General features: G+C 44.6%; 1 protein-coding gene across 1 annotated transcript in view; it reads left to right on the forward strand.

Annotated features, from left to right (window-relative positions):
- Positions 1 to 17,219, forward strand: part of LOC147732656 (uncharacterized) — a 208,838-nt gene that overhangs the window by 115,035 nt on the left and 76,584 nt on the right. Inside the window, exon 6 of the mRNA XM_086958840.1 lies at positions 1,010 to 1,147. Within this exon, the coding sequence (XP_086814966.1) occupies positions 1,010 to 1,147 (138 nt within the window). The remainder of the gene's footprint in view (positions 1 to 1,009; positions 1,148 to 17,219) is intronic.

Genomic DNA, 17,219 nt, shown 5'->3' on the forward strand with positions numbered 1-17,219 from the left:
CTATGTTTTAAAATCATTTACAGTCATCAGGGCAATACTGTGTGGAGAACAGAGCTGGATCTAACAGGGTTCGCCCTTAGAAGGCTAGTACCCTGGGCCAGGTCCCACATTGCCCATGCCTTAAAACGTCTCTGGGTGTGCTTTGATTCCATATCCAAGCAGCATGAAGTTCACCTCTTCTAACATGGAGATGTCTACAACACTAGCCAAATATTGCCTGGCTTCCCCTTCCAACACGGGCATAGCTTTTGTCATGACCAAAGAATATAGAGGATATCCTCTACTTATCCACATCCTTTATTGTCCTGCACATCTAGCCTGGGCTTCTATTGGAATTCTTTAACGCATATTAGCAAGCCCATTATCGCCGTTTTAGTGGCAGTTTCCTGCTCAGGGACATCTTAAATATTTTTAAAATAATTTTAATGAGGTTCTTGCTAATATGTCCTGTAATTTCTACCAAACCTAACGCTGCAGTCATCACTACCTCCTAGGGGTAAAGGTAAAGATCTTTCCATGTCATCTAAGTCTCCTAGTCTGTTACAAACACCCCCACCAATGGAAATGTATGCTGCACGTATTAGCACAGACCCTGAATTTAAAAGTTTGGTTCATATTATAAAATGTAAAAAAAAAAAAAATCTAGTATAAAAATACACATATGTAGACCAAAATGGAGGCAAGTTTAAATATAATTCCGTTATCTAAATGTACGACGCTAGATGACGTAATAAGTATAGAAATAATTTTTAGGCTAAAGAGAGATAAATATAGGTGTTTGCTCATGTTAAGAAAAGCAACAAAATCCATATTGGATTCTGATTCCCAAGTCATTCTTGAAGTGATGACAGATTTCCTTTTTTAGAGTAGGGGTATGTAAGAGGCCTTTCATTCATTCATTTTCGTTAACTATTAAGGCTAAGAATTGTTGTTTGTCACATTACATGTTTGCCACCTTACGTGTTTGTGTTCTAAACTTACACCTTTTTCGTCCACTTTCTTTCCCCAGGAGCGTAAGGCCTTGAGTCGTTTCTTCGAAAACAAAGAGTTTGCACTGGACTTCCTTGATTCTTTTATCACCGAGATTCTTCAAGATGACATTGTGCCAGACGTGCTCATAGAAGCCTTGACAGAAAGTTTTACCATGGTTTGTAATAGTTTTCATAGCTTTTGAACAGTTGTCTATCAATTACTTGGACTCTGTGCCCAAAGAAAATAAATGTTACCCTATTACTGTGTCACTTGCTCTCCACTTGCACCCTATCCCTTCCAGAAGAAGTTGACTGTGCTTTTAATTTTATGCCAGAGCAACATAATATGTATATATTCCCAGAAAAAATACAAAGGTTAAAGTGATATTATAGTTAGGAATTGCAGTAATATCTAACTCACATTTAAAAGAAACGCATAAATTCACTGCAAAAACCAAAGGATAAATAGATGTTATAGTTAGGGAAAAATGTGAATTAAAACATACCTCTCTGATGCTCGGGGAGGAGGGTAGCATGTCCCCTCCCCAAAATGATAAGTTCGGCCCTAGGGGATGGGGTAGCTAGTCCCCTGCTCTTAATGAATGAATTGGAACCTGGGTGGTGGGGTTCCCGGGGTCTTACAAAGCCTTGTGGTGATGGGCCGCATTACACTACTCGCCCAAAAAAGATATTGGGAGCCCTTGCCTAGAGTCAGGCAGCTGCTGGAAGTTAGGGACAAGACCAAGGCTGTGCTTTCAGCCCAGGCCCCACATGATTTTACTTGGAAGTATTTTCAGCCATGAAAATCAGACCCGGTATTCAATCACCCTGAACACATGGAGTTCAATTCACCATAATGCCAGGGGTAGCGGAAGTGAAATTTCCGGAAATGACATCATATGTCCTTTGATATCTTTACTGCAGTGATGCCATGTGACCTTTGACCCTGGTGAAGTCGCAGGAAGTACATCACTAAAAGTATAAATTCTTCAATTAGTGCAACATTAATAAATTAGACATACCATTCATACCTTTATCATATAATCCCATATCTCTTCCATTACCCATCTCTACCTCTCACAGCTTTCCCTCAGGACCCTTCTCACCTCCATATCTTCTATCTTCTTATCATCTTACTTCCCCATCTTCCTCTAACATTTAACTTTTTATGTCATACTCATCACTTTAATAGTTTTTCTACACCATCCTGTGATGTAATTTCCTCTACCATTTCACCTCTTAAACACACTTTTATAAACAGCTCTCTCACTTTTATTCTCACAGTTCTATTACCTTTCACTCCCATTACTAATTCTCATTATTATTGTCTACATATTTCCCATCATATCTCCCTCTTGTTCTCTCACCTCTGTATCACACAGGTTCTCTCTTCTTTCTCTGAACATCCTTTGCTCTCATTTGGGTTCAGAATTTGCCCTCTCACTTCCGACTACATCACTCTAATTTGCTCAGATTTCTCTTTCCTTATTTCACATTCACCTACATCTTTCCCATTTTCACTTTCAACTCCACCTCTCTCCTTAACACCACCATTCCCTACACTGTTAGACCAGCTGTCTTGAGTTCTCTCAGTTCGCTCCCATATAACCTTCCCCCTTATCTTCGACAACTAATTGTAGCTATCTCTTGAGTCACCCTCTCTCTAATCTACTGGTATACCCCCTCAGCATCCCATGTTCCTCAAACATTCTCTGATGGTTGTATGACTTAAATACCTATGCATTTATGACACATGACTTTACCACCTATCCATTACCATGAAATACCTTTGCCACACATTGCCTTTACAAACCAAGCCTTTACCATGCGTATGCTTTTTCCTTGCATGCTGTTACAACACAAGGTAAGTGGTTAGAACCTCCTCACAACTTCTCACACCGAGTGATTAATTGCCACTAAAAGGCCCTGATTATGGGATGAGTTGAGCAGAATTCCTGTATTGAATTTGCTCAATTCAATCATGAGTAGGCTGTTGTTCCTACACCTGGATTTACCATGCGCTGAGAAATCAGACCATATTTTACCAGATGGAAAATCCTGCTGGTAAAACTGCTTTAGGAAAGGACTGCATTGCAGTATGGACCTATTAAACCAGCTCAGCCTCACTCTCAAGCAAATTGTGGAGGAAGCATGTAATGGTCTCCCACAAGCCAACATCTTACTTTTCCCTCCCATCCTTCCCATCACATATTGCTCAACACTGAACCCCGCACATTTTTACCAACTGCCGAGAGCAAGTGTTAAGTGTGTGTGTTACACCTCTCTGAATATGAAATACTGTGAAGAATTCTCCATTCAAAGGGGTTTAACTCAGAATTGCCTGGTCCTGTTAGGTGTTACCACAGGATACCTGAATTTACGTTTGCAGAGTTTGTGGCCTAACAGTACCAAGCAACTCAGAGTTGGAGATAAAAGGTCAGAAATAAGGTTTTGAAATGTCACACAAATACACAATCAAGCTAACAGATCACTTGGCAGCAAGGCCGGCCTGGCTGTACCTGGCATCAGGTATTTCCCCGGGAGGCTGGAAGAGTGGGGAACGGTTTTGTTATTGGGGCTGATTTTGTAGGAGATACAGAGTCCATGTATCTTTAATAGCTCTTGGGTCTCCCTTTGTTGTTAATATGATTTTGTAGGAGTTCAGCAGTTTTAAAAGCACAAAGATTCTTAAATATTTAATCGTTTTTAGGCAGCAATAAATGTGTCAAGATAAATGGTGATTCATGTACATTCTGGAAAGAGATGTAGTTCTGTTTAGTGGCATTTTTTACTTATCTAAGGTAGCTCAGAAGGTTAATATGCCTGCTGCAAAGAACACGCACCACGCATTTCACAAAACAGTATTTCATATACATAGCTCAGTGGTTACTGCTTTTGTCACAGAGATCCCTTTGTTACTATGTAGTTGGTAAGTTACAATCGTAATCTAATACAGTGAGCTATGAACAGCTATCAAAGAGCTGCATGCAAGCTGCATGGCACAGAAAGTTATGTTCATTAGCAGTCTTTCATTATTATAATGTTGCTTAAAAGAGTGTGTTTGAGTCGAAATAAGCTCTTATTAGTAAAGCCAACTCTATTCTTTGTGCTACGTTCTGAATCCTGCGTTTGTGCTTCTCGAGTACCAAGCACTCTTAAAAAATGCCTACCAGTATGGTTGACATGTCAATCCTACTCCTTGTAGTCCCATTTATGTCATGTAACATTTTCTATACACTAATTTACACTCTTATTATTCATTGTCTCTGTATGGGTGTGTGATGGAAAGTGCTCCGACACCCTACAGTGGTATGAGAGGTGCTATGAAACAAATGAAATACTTATGAGAGAGGGGCTAGGAAGAGATGAGAGAAACTGTTGGAGGGTGATAGTGAGGGAAACATTAAAGAGCCCGCAACAAGATTGTTTTATCCATATGCACTGTCAGGTCATCAATTATTATATTTTAGAAGCTAATACAATTGAATATATATTGAAAAATGTGCTGAAGAATGCACCTTTCTGTCCACATTTTTGGGGGGGGACCCCCCCAAACGACCCCCCCCCCCAAAAAAAAACATCTGTTGTAGTAGTCAGGATCACTCGCTATGCACTGTACGGGGGCTGGTCTGACAACACATGCTTTACATTCCCAGTCTGGCCCTGCTTGGCAGACTTGTAATGCTGTATAAAATGAACACATTCACACACTCTGTGTGCAAATATTAATCAAATTAAACAAAAAGTAAAATGAAACCACTTACTGGGACTGTCATGCTATAACTCCTGGCAGGTTGCAAAACAAGCTTCTTTCTGCAAAATTGCAGGTAAAATACCAGAAAGAAAGCTGAGGTCCAGCAACACTAGGGAGCAATACAGGCCACTCTAGAAGTTCTCTGAACTACAGGGAGCCTCAGGGGGAGAAAACAGAGGTTTATACAGGCCGCCCCCCACTCAATACATCATAGACAATCGATGGCCTGCCCCTACACACTATGGGGCCACTCTAGAAGGACACCAAAATCCACAGCCTGCAGGCCAAGCAGACTCGTGCTTGGTGGAGCCTGGAAGCCCCAAAGGTTTTTCAGAGCAACAACTTAGCTATTCCTACATGTTCTAGCATTTAAATGTTTCAGTTCTGCTATGCGCGAAGCTGCCAATTGAAGAGAGAGGAATGACATTCCTGTTCCTCTGATTCCTGTTGCTTCCTTTGCAGCCCCTGAGGCCAGGGGTCGCAAAAGGAAGGGGCAAGCTAGGGGCCGGTACTGCGACCCCTGGCGACCCAAAGATGACATTCATGTCTGAACATCCGGATGTCTGTATGCAGGAATACAGGCAGATGTAATCAGGAAGCACAGTATCCCTCTTGTGTATAAAGCTCTATCTATCTCCGCCATGTTTGTAAAAATGGCATGAATCCTCCCTGGACACATTGACCCGGACAGTAAGGTTGATTCGATTCAGCAAAGCACCAAGAAAGTGCTGCCATTTGCAGTATGTTACTCAATTAATTTATTAATAATGTCAATATTTTTCAGGGAGACAACCCTCTCCTTGTAATCACTTCAGAGTGTTCCTTTTCTCCGAAAAAAAACGGCAAGTCCCCCATATCACTCTCTGCAAGTGGATCATTTACAGATTTGCGTAATTCTTATGTTGCTACTTCAGCCTGCATGTACTCCAGAGATAAAAGAAAATCCTTCCAGGCTGCCCTAGTTCTTTTTGTCCCGGATTTATTAAACATAAGTCTACCCTGACAATGTGAATTTACCAGTTAGAATATGACCAAAATGGAACTCTATCGCCACCCAGTGGAAGTTTGGTGACATGCTCATTAAATACACACATTTCGGAGAGAAATCCACCTTCTAGAGTAGACCATGGGTCCTCACAAACATTTTCCAAGGGGCCACAAAGTTTGGGCTGTGATGTGACTGAGGAGCGCATTAAAGCCAGCAGGGTGGCTGTGCGGGAGGGAGGGGGCGGTAAGGTGGGTTTGGTGGAAGTGAAACATACATCTAGTGGATGAACTGGACACTGTGAAATCAGAAAATCTTGGATTAATCCCAGCATTTCCCACTTTACTAAATTGTGTGAACTTTGGCAATTGTTTTATTTCACTAGAAGCTCGAAATACACGACTTCAGGATGTGTGTTGTACAAATTCTTCTTCGGTTATGATTTTTTAATAAACTATAATGTTCTTCATCTATAATAGGAACCCAGGCCACCCAAAGAGGGCACATAACAACGGACTTCCCTCTTAGTTCACTATTGGCATTGATGTCAGTGTGTGTGTGTGTGTGTGAGGGGGGGGGGGGAATAAATGCTTCTAAATTCATTTTTGAAAACTACCACTTTAAAAAATACTTCTCAGTGCCCTGATATAATCTCAAGCACTAAGGTGAAAGTTGATGAAAGTTACTGAAACCCAGAATCACAGAATGTTGAGCTGATGTCGAGTCTCTTCACCCCCTACGCTGAGTTTATTGCCCTGGCCCTCATAACACAAATAAACGATATGACATGGCCTGCGCTGGCCGCCTCATACTGCTTTTTTCAGTGACTATCAATCATGCTGTACAGCAGATGTGCTACTAGATAGCCACATTGAAAAAGGTCAATAGCTCAGACATTGCCAAGATCTACTGGCTTAGCCAATGCTTGTTCGGTGTTGACAGGGTCTTACTGAACAGTTTTGGAAGTGATAGTGAGAAACAGTTGGACTTTGAAGTGAGGATGTGGCGTAACGACCAGAGCTGCTGACAGGGGTACTGGGGAACCAGGTTCAAATCTCGGGGTCGGCTGAACAGATTGTGATTCTGGGCAAATCACTTACACTTCCCCTGCGTATGGCCATGAATGTGTTTTAGTGTAATGTAACTGGTGAGCACTTAAATCACTCCAATACCATTGGCTGGTGTTAGCTCTATGATAAGCTGGAGGACAGAATAAGTGCTCCAATACCATTGGATGGTGCAAACAAAACAATAAACAAGAGCTGTTCATGTTCTAACAACTTTTTAAGAAATGCATTCCTTTATGTGCACACACATGCATTTTAGTGGTGTCCGTGCAAGGAAGATGACCTGAAAATAAAAGTACTCCTATGGAGTTCTTGAAAACAAAGAACAAGATGGAGGGTGAACAAATAAGTAAACAAGGGCTGTTCGTGCTTTAAAAACTTTTTAAGAAATGTATTAGTTTATGTAAACACAAATGTTTTTTAGTGGTATAAGTGTAAATGTACAAGGGAGATGACCTGAAAACACAAGCACTTCTATGGAGTGCTTGAAAACAAAGCATAAAATAACTCTAACAACAGGGACCAGTGTAATGAGACAAGTACTTGGCCCATGCACATTGGGAAAGCCAAACACAAGAAGAGGGCATGACGCCTGAGAGTGATGCTGAAGTTTACCACTGGCAGGAGTTGCGCAGCCTGTAGGAACACATGTCTCGTTGTGACAGCGCATGTGCTGTCTATCTAGGACCTAAAAAACAGAGACTATGGAGCCCCTTGAAGAAGACATGCACGAAGCAAGGAAATCTGCGCCATGGTGGCACTATGAGACACTATTAAGTAAATGTTTTGTTAAGTGCATTGGTCACCATGAATTGAGGTATTTCGCCACAAAATCATGATTTTCATTCCCAGTAGAAATGGAAGGGATGCAAATCAGGCAATTCATGGAAAATGAAAAGGGGTTGTGTGTCATTATACCGATGGCATCAACTTTACAACTCAGCACTTCAGAGGTGGCATTATTTTTAGAAGGGATTAATTACCGCACAGGTGACTTAATGTATGAGTATATACAAGCATGTATGTATAAAAAAAGTACCCTAAGCTTTGTAACCTTAGCCATGTGTCTTTAACAGAGCACCCATTACTCATAACTCTGTATCCTTTGCACATAACTATGTTCATTGAACCCATAAACCTGTACCTATAGTCCTGTTTTCTTAAGCCTGAAACCTTGGCCCTGTGCCATTAGCCTTAAACTCTGTGGGGCATATTACCAAGCAATAGCGATAATTATCGCTATTGCTTGGTTAGAGACAAAAATTTACCGCTGAGCTGCAGCAATTTTTATCGCAAATAAACCTTGGTATTACCAAGGTTTATCGCAAATGCGATAAAAATCGGCCGCAATGCATGAATATCGCTGAAAAGTCAGCGATACTCATGCATTACCGAGCTAATGCTCTTAGCCATGTTATCCACCTCCCATTGGATAACATGGCTTAGAACTGCTCAGGGCAGGTGTTAGCTTTTGGAGATATTCGCGCTTAGCGTGAATATCTCCAAAAGTTGGTAATAGGAGATAGCGATGTTAGCGACTGTTTCCAGTCGCTTACATCTTGGCACGCCCACTTTGCATGTCATTAGTGATAAATATCACTGACATGCAAAGTGGGGCCCAAGATGGTCGCTATCTCCTTTTAGCTGTCACTAACTGGTGTTAGCGACAGCTAGGTAATAGGGAGATAATTTTATCTCCGCTTTCTTGGCTTTTAAAGCCAAGAAAGCGGAGATAAACCCCCTTGATAATATGCCCCTGTATTCTTATCCCTGTATCCTATATCCTTAATCATTTGCTCTTTACCCGGGACCTTAAAACCTGTTCCCTGTACTCTAAACCTTATACCCTAAACCCTGCTTGCTGTACTGTTTACCCATTACCCATAACTCCACCCTTACCCCTGCTCATTTAGCTCTTTATTCTTAACTTTGAAAGATTAGCCATTAGCCCTTGACCCTCTACTCTTAACCCTAGGCCATGTATTCTTAGCCTGGTACTCTGTATTCTTAATCATGTACTTTTTCCACTGCTTCCTGTACTCTTAACCCTGTATCCTTAGACCTTTGCTCTGTAACCATAGTCAGGTGCACTTAACTCAGCATACTGTACACTTGATACTGTAAACTTAACAGAGTACTCTTAAGCCTGCACTTTTAAGCCTACACCATGTACCCTTAGGGCCTTAGTATGAGTTTGACAGTCCGATGGACCTCCAAACCCATGGGGGCAGTGCAGCTACATTCCGACCTGAGGTCCGACCACCCTATTACAAGTAGGGCGGTCGGACAGCCATAGGACCCTGCTGCCACCAGGGATCCACGATCCCTGGCGGTCTTGCAGCGGTCTTGAGGCTGCAATATGCTTGACGGGCCGCTGCGGCCCCACTAAGCATATTATGAGTTTCCTACCTGCATCACTTTTCACGGCGTTCAATCAATCAATCAGGGAATTGTAAGCACACTACTCACCCGTGAGGGTCTCAAGGCACTGAGGGGGGAGGGGTCTGCTGATCTGTTTAGCCAAATAGCCAGGTCTTGAAGGTATTCCTGAAGTTGTTTAGGGAGAGGACACATCTGATGTCAGTAGCTCATTCCAGGTTTTGGCTGCAATGTGAGAAAAGGATCTACCGCCTGCTCTGTGGATGCGTGGGGTTTCAGCCAGTACAAGATTGGAAGATCGGAGGTTTCTTTTGGGTACGTGGAAGTTGATTCTATCGTTGAGGTATTTGGGTCAGTTGTTGTGTAGGCATTTGTAGGCGTGAGTGAGGGTTTTGAAAGTGACTCTTTTCTCCACGGGGAGCCAGTAGAGACTGTGTAGGTGTTGACTGATGTGTTCGTGTCAGGGGATGCCGAGGACGAGTCTGGCGGCAGTGTTCTGTATTGTCTGGAGTTTGCGGCGTAGGGACTTGTTGATGCTGGCGTAGAGTGTGTTTCCATAGTCCAGTCTGCTGGTGATGAGTGCGTGGGTGACTGTCTTCCTTGACTCAGGGTGGATCCATTTGAAGCAGCTGGAGGTGACTGCATTGACCTGTCGGTTCATGGTGAGTGATGAGTCGAGTACGATGCAGAGGTTCTTGGTGTGGTCTGAGGGGATAGGTGGGCTTCCAAGGGCGGGCCGCCACCAAGTGCTGTCCCATGCAGGAGGGGATGAGGACTTCTGTCTTCTTGGCGTTAAGCTTCAGGCAGCTGTTGGTCATGCAGACTGCGATGTCTTGCATTCCTTTCTGGAAGTTGAGTTTGGTAGTGGTGGGGTAGATGAGCTGGGTATCATCGGCATAGGATACGATGTTGAGGCTGTGTTGTCGGACGATGGCTGCGAAGGAGGACATGTAGATGTTGAAGAGGGTGGTGCTGAACCCTGTTGAACTCCGCAGGTGATTTTCGTGAGGTTGGAGATGAAGGGAGGGAGTTTGATCCTTTGGCTTTTTCCAGTGAGGAATGATCGGATCCAGTCCAGGGCTGTTCCTTGAATACCTGCGTCGTGTAGTCTGTCGACTAGTGTACGGTGGGAGACGGTGTTGAAGGCCACTGATAGGTCAAGTAGGATGAGGGCTGCAGAGTGGCCTTGGTCTAGGAGGGTGCGGTTGTCATCTGTGGCGGTGAGTAGGGCGGTCTCTGTGCTGTGGTTGCTTCGGAATCCAGATTGGTACGGGTCAAGGGTGGCATTCTCTTCAATGAATCCTGTCAGTTTCCTGTTGACTGTTGTCCCTGCAACTTTGGCTGCAAAGGAGAAGAGCGAGATGGGCCGATAGTTCTTGAGGTCGGTGGGGTCAGCTGTGGGCTTCTTGAGCAGAGGTCAGACTTCTGCGCGCTTCCAGTCGTCTGGGAAGGTGCCTGTTTTGAAGGTGGTGTTGATGGTGCATTGTAGTACGCGTGCAATGGCAGCCGCAGCTCTGTCTGTCTTCTTCTCCAGGCGTCTGCTGGTGCGTCTTGCTTCTTGGAGAGCGGTGGTGAACCAGGCGGCTTTCCTGGGGGTTTTCTTGGGGCGTTGTCTGTCGGAGTTGTGTAGCGGAATGAGCTCTTCTGCGCAGTCGTAGATCCAGGTTATAGTTCTCTGGCTGCGTCATTTGCGTCGGGTACCCAGGTGTGCTAGTCTCGGGTGAGGGTGGAGTTAAGTTGCTCGTCGGTAACCTTGCCCCAGTTCCTTCATGGTAGGTGTGGGGCTGGTTTGGGTGCCTTGGGTTTGTTGATGGCAAAGTGTACGTAGTGGTGATCGGTCCGTGGCGGCTGCGTTGTGTGGCTGAATTGGACGATGTTTCCTGCTCTGAAGATGGGGTCGAGGGTGTTTTAGGAAACTGGCTCTATATATACTACACCAAAATGAGGTATAGTGTGTATAGAGTCCAGGTGACCCCAAAGGTAGGCAAAGGTTAAAGTTAGATAGAACCTTACTCTCTATTTGTGGTAGAGTGGTCGAGCTGTATCAGAGGATAGTGTTATGCATTTGATGTACACACTCAGTCAGCAAATGTATTCACACACTCAAGAACTGAACTCTAGGCCAATTGTTTTTGTATAAAAAATATACTGTTGTTTATTTTTAGAACAAAGCAAGCCTGGCACAGGTAAGCATAAAATACTTTTCAGTAACAAGTTTGAAAATGCAATAGAACTTTGTTTGATTTACAGGGGATTCAGCAGGTTGCAACACTTAGAAAATACAGTACATTGGAATGAATAGGCTTTTTCAGTAAATTACAGGTAAGTTACTTTTTATGTTACTTTTCTAACTCAGTGCTGGTTACCCAGATTCAGCACTGGGACATTTCATGTAAACAGGTAAGTAATTGCATTTTGGTTATTCGCATGATTTTTAAAGAAAATCTTTAGATTTAAAAACTCCACACTTTATCGTTTTTTGGAAGAAAAACAGTGCATTGAAATGAATAGACTATTTCAGTAAATTACAGGTAAGTTACTTTGTATATTACTTTTCTTACTCAGTGCTGGATACCTGGATTCAGGGCGACAGAAAGGTTTGGGTCCTATCTCTGACTGGCTTGGACCACTCCAATATACTTAACAGAACAAATAGCCAGACAGGTTTACTTTTTAACATTTAATCACACCCAGCCCACCAGTTCTGGGTGATCAACTATTTTATTTTAGTCTTTTTGTCTTATTTTATAAAAAGACTTTTTACATTGAATTTTTGTATATGTCATCAAAAGAACAATTATCAAACAATAAATAATACATTCAGAAAAAATGTGCAATATATACAAGTGTTCAATATGTACAAAATCAATACTGTGAATTTAAGAAACACCAAAAACACATTGATACAATGCCTAAAAATGATTTTTAACTAGGCACCAGTCCTTCATATACTGTACAAGAAGCCAGGCGGACAACACAGTTCATAGGTACTGCCTGCCTGTCTTACTGAGCCAGAGATTAGATAGATACTTCTAGGGTTGCACTCCTAGGGATGGAAAGTGTGGTATTATTTAGTAACCCTAGTTGCACCCTTCTTCGTTATCCCGGGCTCGGGGTCAACGCGTTTCGAACCACGGTGAAGTTATGGGTTCTCCTCAGGACACGGAAGGGAGGAAGCCGATACTGTATGTAGCACTCTAGACCACTTCAGTGGGAAAAGTTGCCTCGCAAGTACGGAGTTTCTTAACCTTGGGCGGAGTGGCGTGTAGAATGGAGATACGCCGGCCGTGCATCGGTCCGGTGACTCTTTAAGATGCGTTTCCGGTTCAATTAAGTTGTTTACTCGTTCCTTCAGTGAACAGCTCCGCTTGTTCGCATACGGTGTCTGGCTGGATTCAGCACTGGTACATTTGCTGTAAACAGGTAAGTAATTACGTTTTGGTTATTTGTGCGATTTTTAAAAAATATTTTTAGATTTCAAAACGCCACACAAAAACTTTTTGGAAGAAAATTGTCAATGTTATTCTATGGAGGAAAAACAGGTTATTGGTTCATAGGTAAGTAATCGACAGTGGGAGTTAAGGTTCTGGGGTTAGACTCAGGGGCCCCCCACGGTCAGTGATGCACTGTAGTTGCACCCTCAGCGGCATTAGGTTGGCCGGGTGCAGAGTGTTGAGGCCAAATGTTATCCAATGGGGGATAGGGGGCCTCTGGGTTGTGGGAGCAAAGTTCCTACGGTTAAGGTCAGGGCAAATTGGGAAACAAAGTAGCACAAAAGGTGCACCCTCAGCGGCACTGGGGTGGCCGGGTGCAGAGTGCTGTTTTGACGTCGGGCGCCCTGTTGTTTTCCATGGAGAACCTCCGGTTTGCAAAAGCACTGCAGGCAGGAAGACGAAGGACTTATGGGTGCGACCACCACTTGGAGAGGTAAGTTGGGAAGTTAAGGGTTGGTTAGGCACCATCGGTTTGGGCACACAAGGCAGTGGGGTGTCGAGTGCAGGGGTGCCTTTTGGGGTTGGATCTTCTTACCTGCTCCTGGTCGCGGTTAGGGGGGCCTTCTGGATTTAGGCTGCAGGCATCGTCTGGAGGATTGAGGCAAGTCAGCGATCACTGGATCTTAGTCAGGATCGCCAGGGTGATCTCCTCATGGTGTTTTCCCACTCTAGCAAGGGCCGGGTTCGGCGGGTGCAGAGTGGGCTGGATTCACGGTCTCTGGCTGCTGCCAGAGGTTGTAGTTGAACAAATCCAGTGTTCATGGGAGAAACAGTCTTTGGAAGTGAAGGCAGGCAGGTTCTCCGGGGTTTTTGAGGTTGCTGGCTCTAGAACACACCAGGATTTTGCAGGAGCATGTTTCAATGGAGACAGGCCAGTAGGGCTGGGGTTAAGTCAATGGGCGTCTTCCTCTTGTTAGCTGGCTGCATGGCTGTTCGGCCCTTCTTCATCTTCTCTTCTTGTTGTCAGGCTGCACTTGAAGAAGCAAGGTTCAGGGTGCCCCCTAAAAACTAGATTTAGGTAAGGGCAGGGACCAATGGGTCCCTTCCCTGGGGTGGGTACACCCCCTATCGTGCCACCCTCCAGTGGGAAGGGGCAGGAGCCTGTCCCTTGTTGGCTAGGTCCCCCCACTCTCAAGATGGCAGGGTCTCAGAGTTGTGCTTCACCTTGCCTCCCTCACCTGAGGGGTGAAGTTGGGCACACCTCTTTACCTCACTTGTTTTTCCCGCCGGCTCTCCCGCCCAAAGTGGGGGTAGAACCAGTGGGGACCAGTTACTGAAAGCAGCAAATGGTCTGGGGAGGCTCACAAAGGCAGCATGCCTTTGAAGCTCCCCTTTATGAACCCTACCCATCCTGTGGGAGGAGGCTTGGCTCCTCGTCCTAGGATGTGCATTGTTTCAGGCCCCGAGAGCAGCAGGCGCTGGACCCAGGGGTCCAGAAATGTGTTTGTTGGTGGCAGCCTAAGCAGCCACTCAGTCAGGTCACTCGGAGTGGCTTGAGTTTCAGGGCATCTCTAAGATGCCCTCTGTTGTGCATTTTACGTTAAATACTATACTGGCATCAATGTGGGTTTAATGTGCTGAGAAGTTTGATACCAAACTTCCCTGTTTTCAGTGTAGCCATTATGGTGTTGTGGAGTTCGTAATGACAAACTCCCAGCACCATATACGCTTAATGGCAGCACTGCACTTACAGTACCTAGGAATGGACATGGGCACTGTAGGGATACAGGGCACATGCACTTGCACCCTCACCACTAGCATAGGGCACCCAGCTTGAGGGGTGAGTGATGTATGCCAGGGCAGTGGTTTGTGGGGATGGCACACAGGGATGTGTATTCAGTTAATTGATAATGGAGTACTGGATAGGTTGAATACCAAAGTAGTCATCAGGATGTTGGTCAATGTTTGCTCGTGCCTGGTTGCTGTTCCCGTGTTTTGTTCCTGGTGTTCGCGCTCACTGGGTTCTCCTCTTCTGCCCAGTGTACCTGTTGGTTGTTTCTTCTTCTGCCGCGTGACCTCCGGCCCTGTCCTAAAAAAGGTGGCCTGGGGTTGCCTTGGAAAAAAGGTGGTGGGCCTGCCTGGTACATGTGTGGCCAGCCAAAGTATGGATTCTGTGGAGGTCCGAATGGTGTTGGTCCATAGTTCGGTCCTTGTTGTGGTCCGTGCCAAGGTTGTTGCCAGCGTTGTTGGCGTTCTCTTCCTCGTTGTTTCGACGAACCAGTGCTGGAATCACTGGATATGGAGCTGCTGTCTCCTGATGCATCACTGGATTTGTCAGATTTATTGGGGGGGTACATAGTTGTCGTCTGTATAAGGATATGTTTTAACATAGGAAAACATTTTCAGATCCTTTTGGAATTTCGTTATTTTTGCTTGTGTAAGGTATTCTTTGTAGTCTGTTTTGGTCATCCAGCTTTTTATTGTATGAGGTGATGGTGGTTTTAAAGTGGCTCTCCGTGGTTTGGATGTTGATTATCATCGCTTCGGATAGACGTTTGGCCGTTTTGATAAACAGCACCAGCCAATCTCTGGTGCAGTGCCAGGCAATTTGGGCCCAGTCTCTCCTGAAGGTGGCATCTTCTAGGAAGATTCTTGGGGCGTTCGTGACGAGGAGACCTCTGGGGGCTGTGTTTGTCCGGAGGTATTCTGTCAGTATGAGACCATGTAGGATAGTTCTGATTCGGTTGCTCTTTTTCTCTGTTAGGGTATCCCAGTCTGTGGTTTGAGTTATGGCGTTTGAAATGTTAAAATCTGCCAGAAAGGAGGGGTCTGCGAGGATTTCACTGATGTTGTTTTCAGTTTAGGTTAAACCGTGGTTTTCTGTCATGGTTGTTTTGAATGTATGAGAGAAGCTCACGCAGCTCTGCGCTGCCTGTAGTATTCCGTTATCAAGGAGAGAGAGAGGACTGGGCAGCCAGTCCGTGTCTCCCGGTTTATTATATGTAATCAAAAGGAGGACTAGCTTTTTTGTTAGTGATACAGGACTCAGGACTGTATGGGGATGGGAAAACTACTTAGTTATCTTATGAAGCCCTCACCCACCAACCTAGTTTGTGGCATGCTTCATCATCGGGCCCACCCAGTGACACCGAATGTGTCCAGGGTGGGCAACAACGCCTGTATTACAGCGGAGCTGGCATTTGGCTGAGTGTGCAGTGTTGGTGACGTGAAAGTGAAAGTTTAAAAGCTATACAGTGGTCCCAGTGCCTGAGAGGGTAAAACTTTAATGTCTGGGCCTCTGTTAGCATTAAAACCAAGGCAATGGATGTAGGTGAAGTGAATTTTTGGAACTCCTGCATCCGGTGTGTAGTCTACATGTTTCAGCCAGGCCTTTCTTGAAAACCGGCTTTCCTCAGGACTGTAAGTTATGTGAAGGTGAGATCTACGCTTATAGTGAGTGTGAGATCTGAAATGTGTTGCACGTGCTAAGGTGCCATATATGTGGGAGGGGAATTCCCTCTCCAGGCATTACTGGACAAACAACATTAAGGACAGACAAACATACAGAGGAGAATCTTAGCATGATGGCTTAAATCACATGAATACATATTTGCCGGTTGTAAAGTGCATAATTGGCCGAGAAATGTGGCAAAAGTGAAACCGTACTGGTGGTGCGGTTAGGTGATTTACCAAATTATGCGCTGGTACATGTGGTGGGATGGGTAGCGTAAGCTCACACAAGTGTAAAAAAGTGGACATACTTGAGGGGTTTCCTTACGCTAGCGTTTTGCTGCAATTTCCCCTGTAGAGAAATCCAGCAGAGGTTCTGACCCTGTAATGAAAAGGGGGAGTGGCGCATGGGACGTTAGGAACCTGTAAAGGAAACTCTTACCCGGTCAAAGTTGAGTTTTTTGTGCGCTTTTACTCAGACTTTGTGGATGAGGACCCTTTAGAAACCTGTTGCGCTATTGCGGATCTCCGAAGGAAAGGATCCCGGTGGCGCTGGAACTTAAGTATCCTTTTCGGTGCGCTCAGGTGTAACTCGTTGTCTCACGTACAGTGAGGAGCGTCTCTGAAGGGTGACATATAAGAAAGGCTACGTACGCGCGAGAGTCGCCGTGTATGTTGTCATGGTGACAAGGCTCTTCTTTTAATATGTGAGTTGCACACAAAGGCATGGGTAAATGAAAGTAAAAATTAAAAATTAAAAAGCAGAAGCCCAGTGTTCTAAGATTGCTAAGGGTCTCACTGCTAGGTGAATCATATCGATAGGGGTCAGTATGGAGAGACCCAGATCTGTGATGTCTAACAGGGTAGGTCGTATCAGAAATTAGTGATGAGGTCATCATTGAGTGTGTGGGGCCGATAGGGTCCTAAGTTGCTGAATGTATTGATGGTAAAGCCCTGTACTGGTAACTTTATACCCTTCGCCCTGTACCCATAACTGTGTGCCATCAAATATGTACACATATACTTGTAATATTAGCACTGTACCCTAACCCATGTATCCTTAACACTGCACCCTCTATAGTTACCACTGTATCCAACACACTTGCCCTGTACCCTGTGCCCTAAATTGTGTTAACTTTACCCTGTTCCCTGTACTGTTTACACTGTACCCTTTTACCT

Source organism: Lissotriton vulgaris, chromosome 2_1 (assembly GCF_964263255.1).
Source record: "Lissotriton vulgaris chromosome 2_1, aLisVul1.2, whole genome shotgun sequence".
In the NCBI taxonomy this organism is placed as follows: Eukaryota; Metazoa; Chordata; class Amphibia; order Caudata; family Salamandridae; genus Lissotriton; species Lissotriton vulgaris.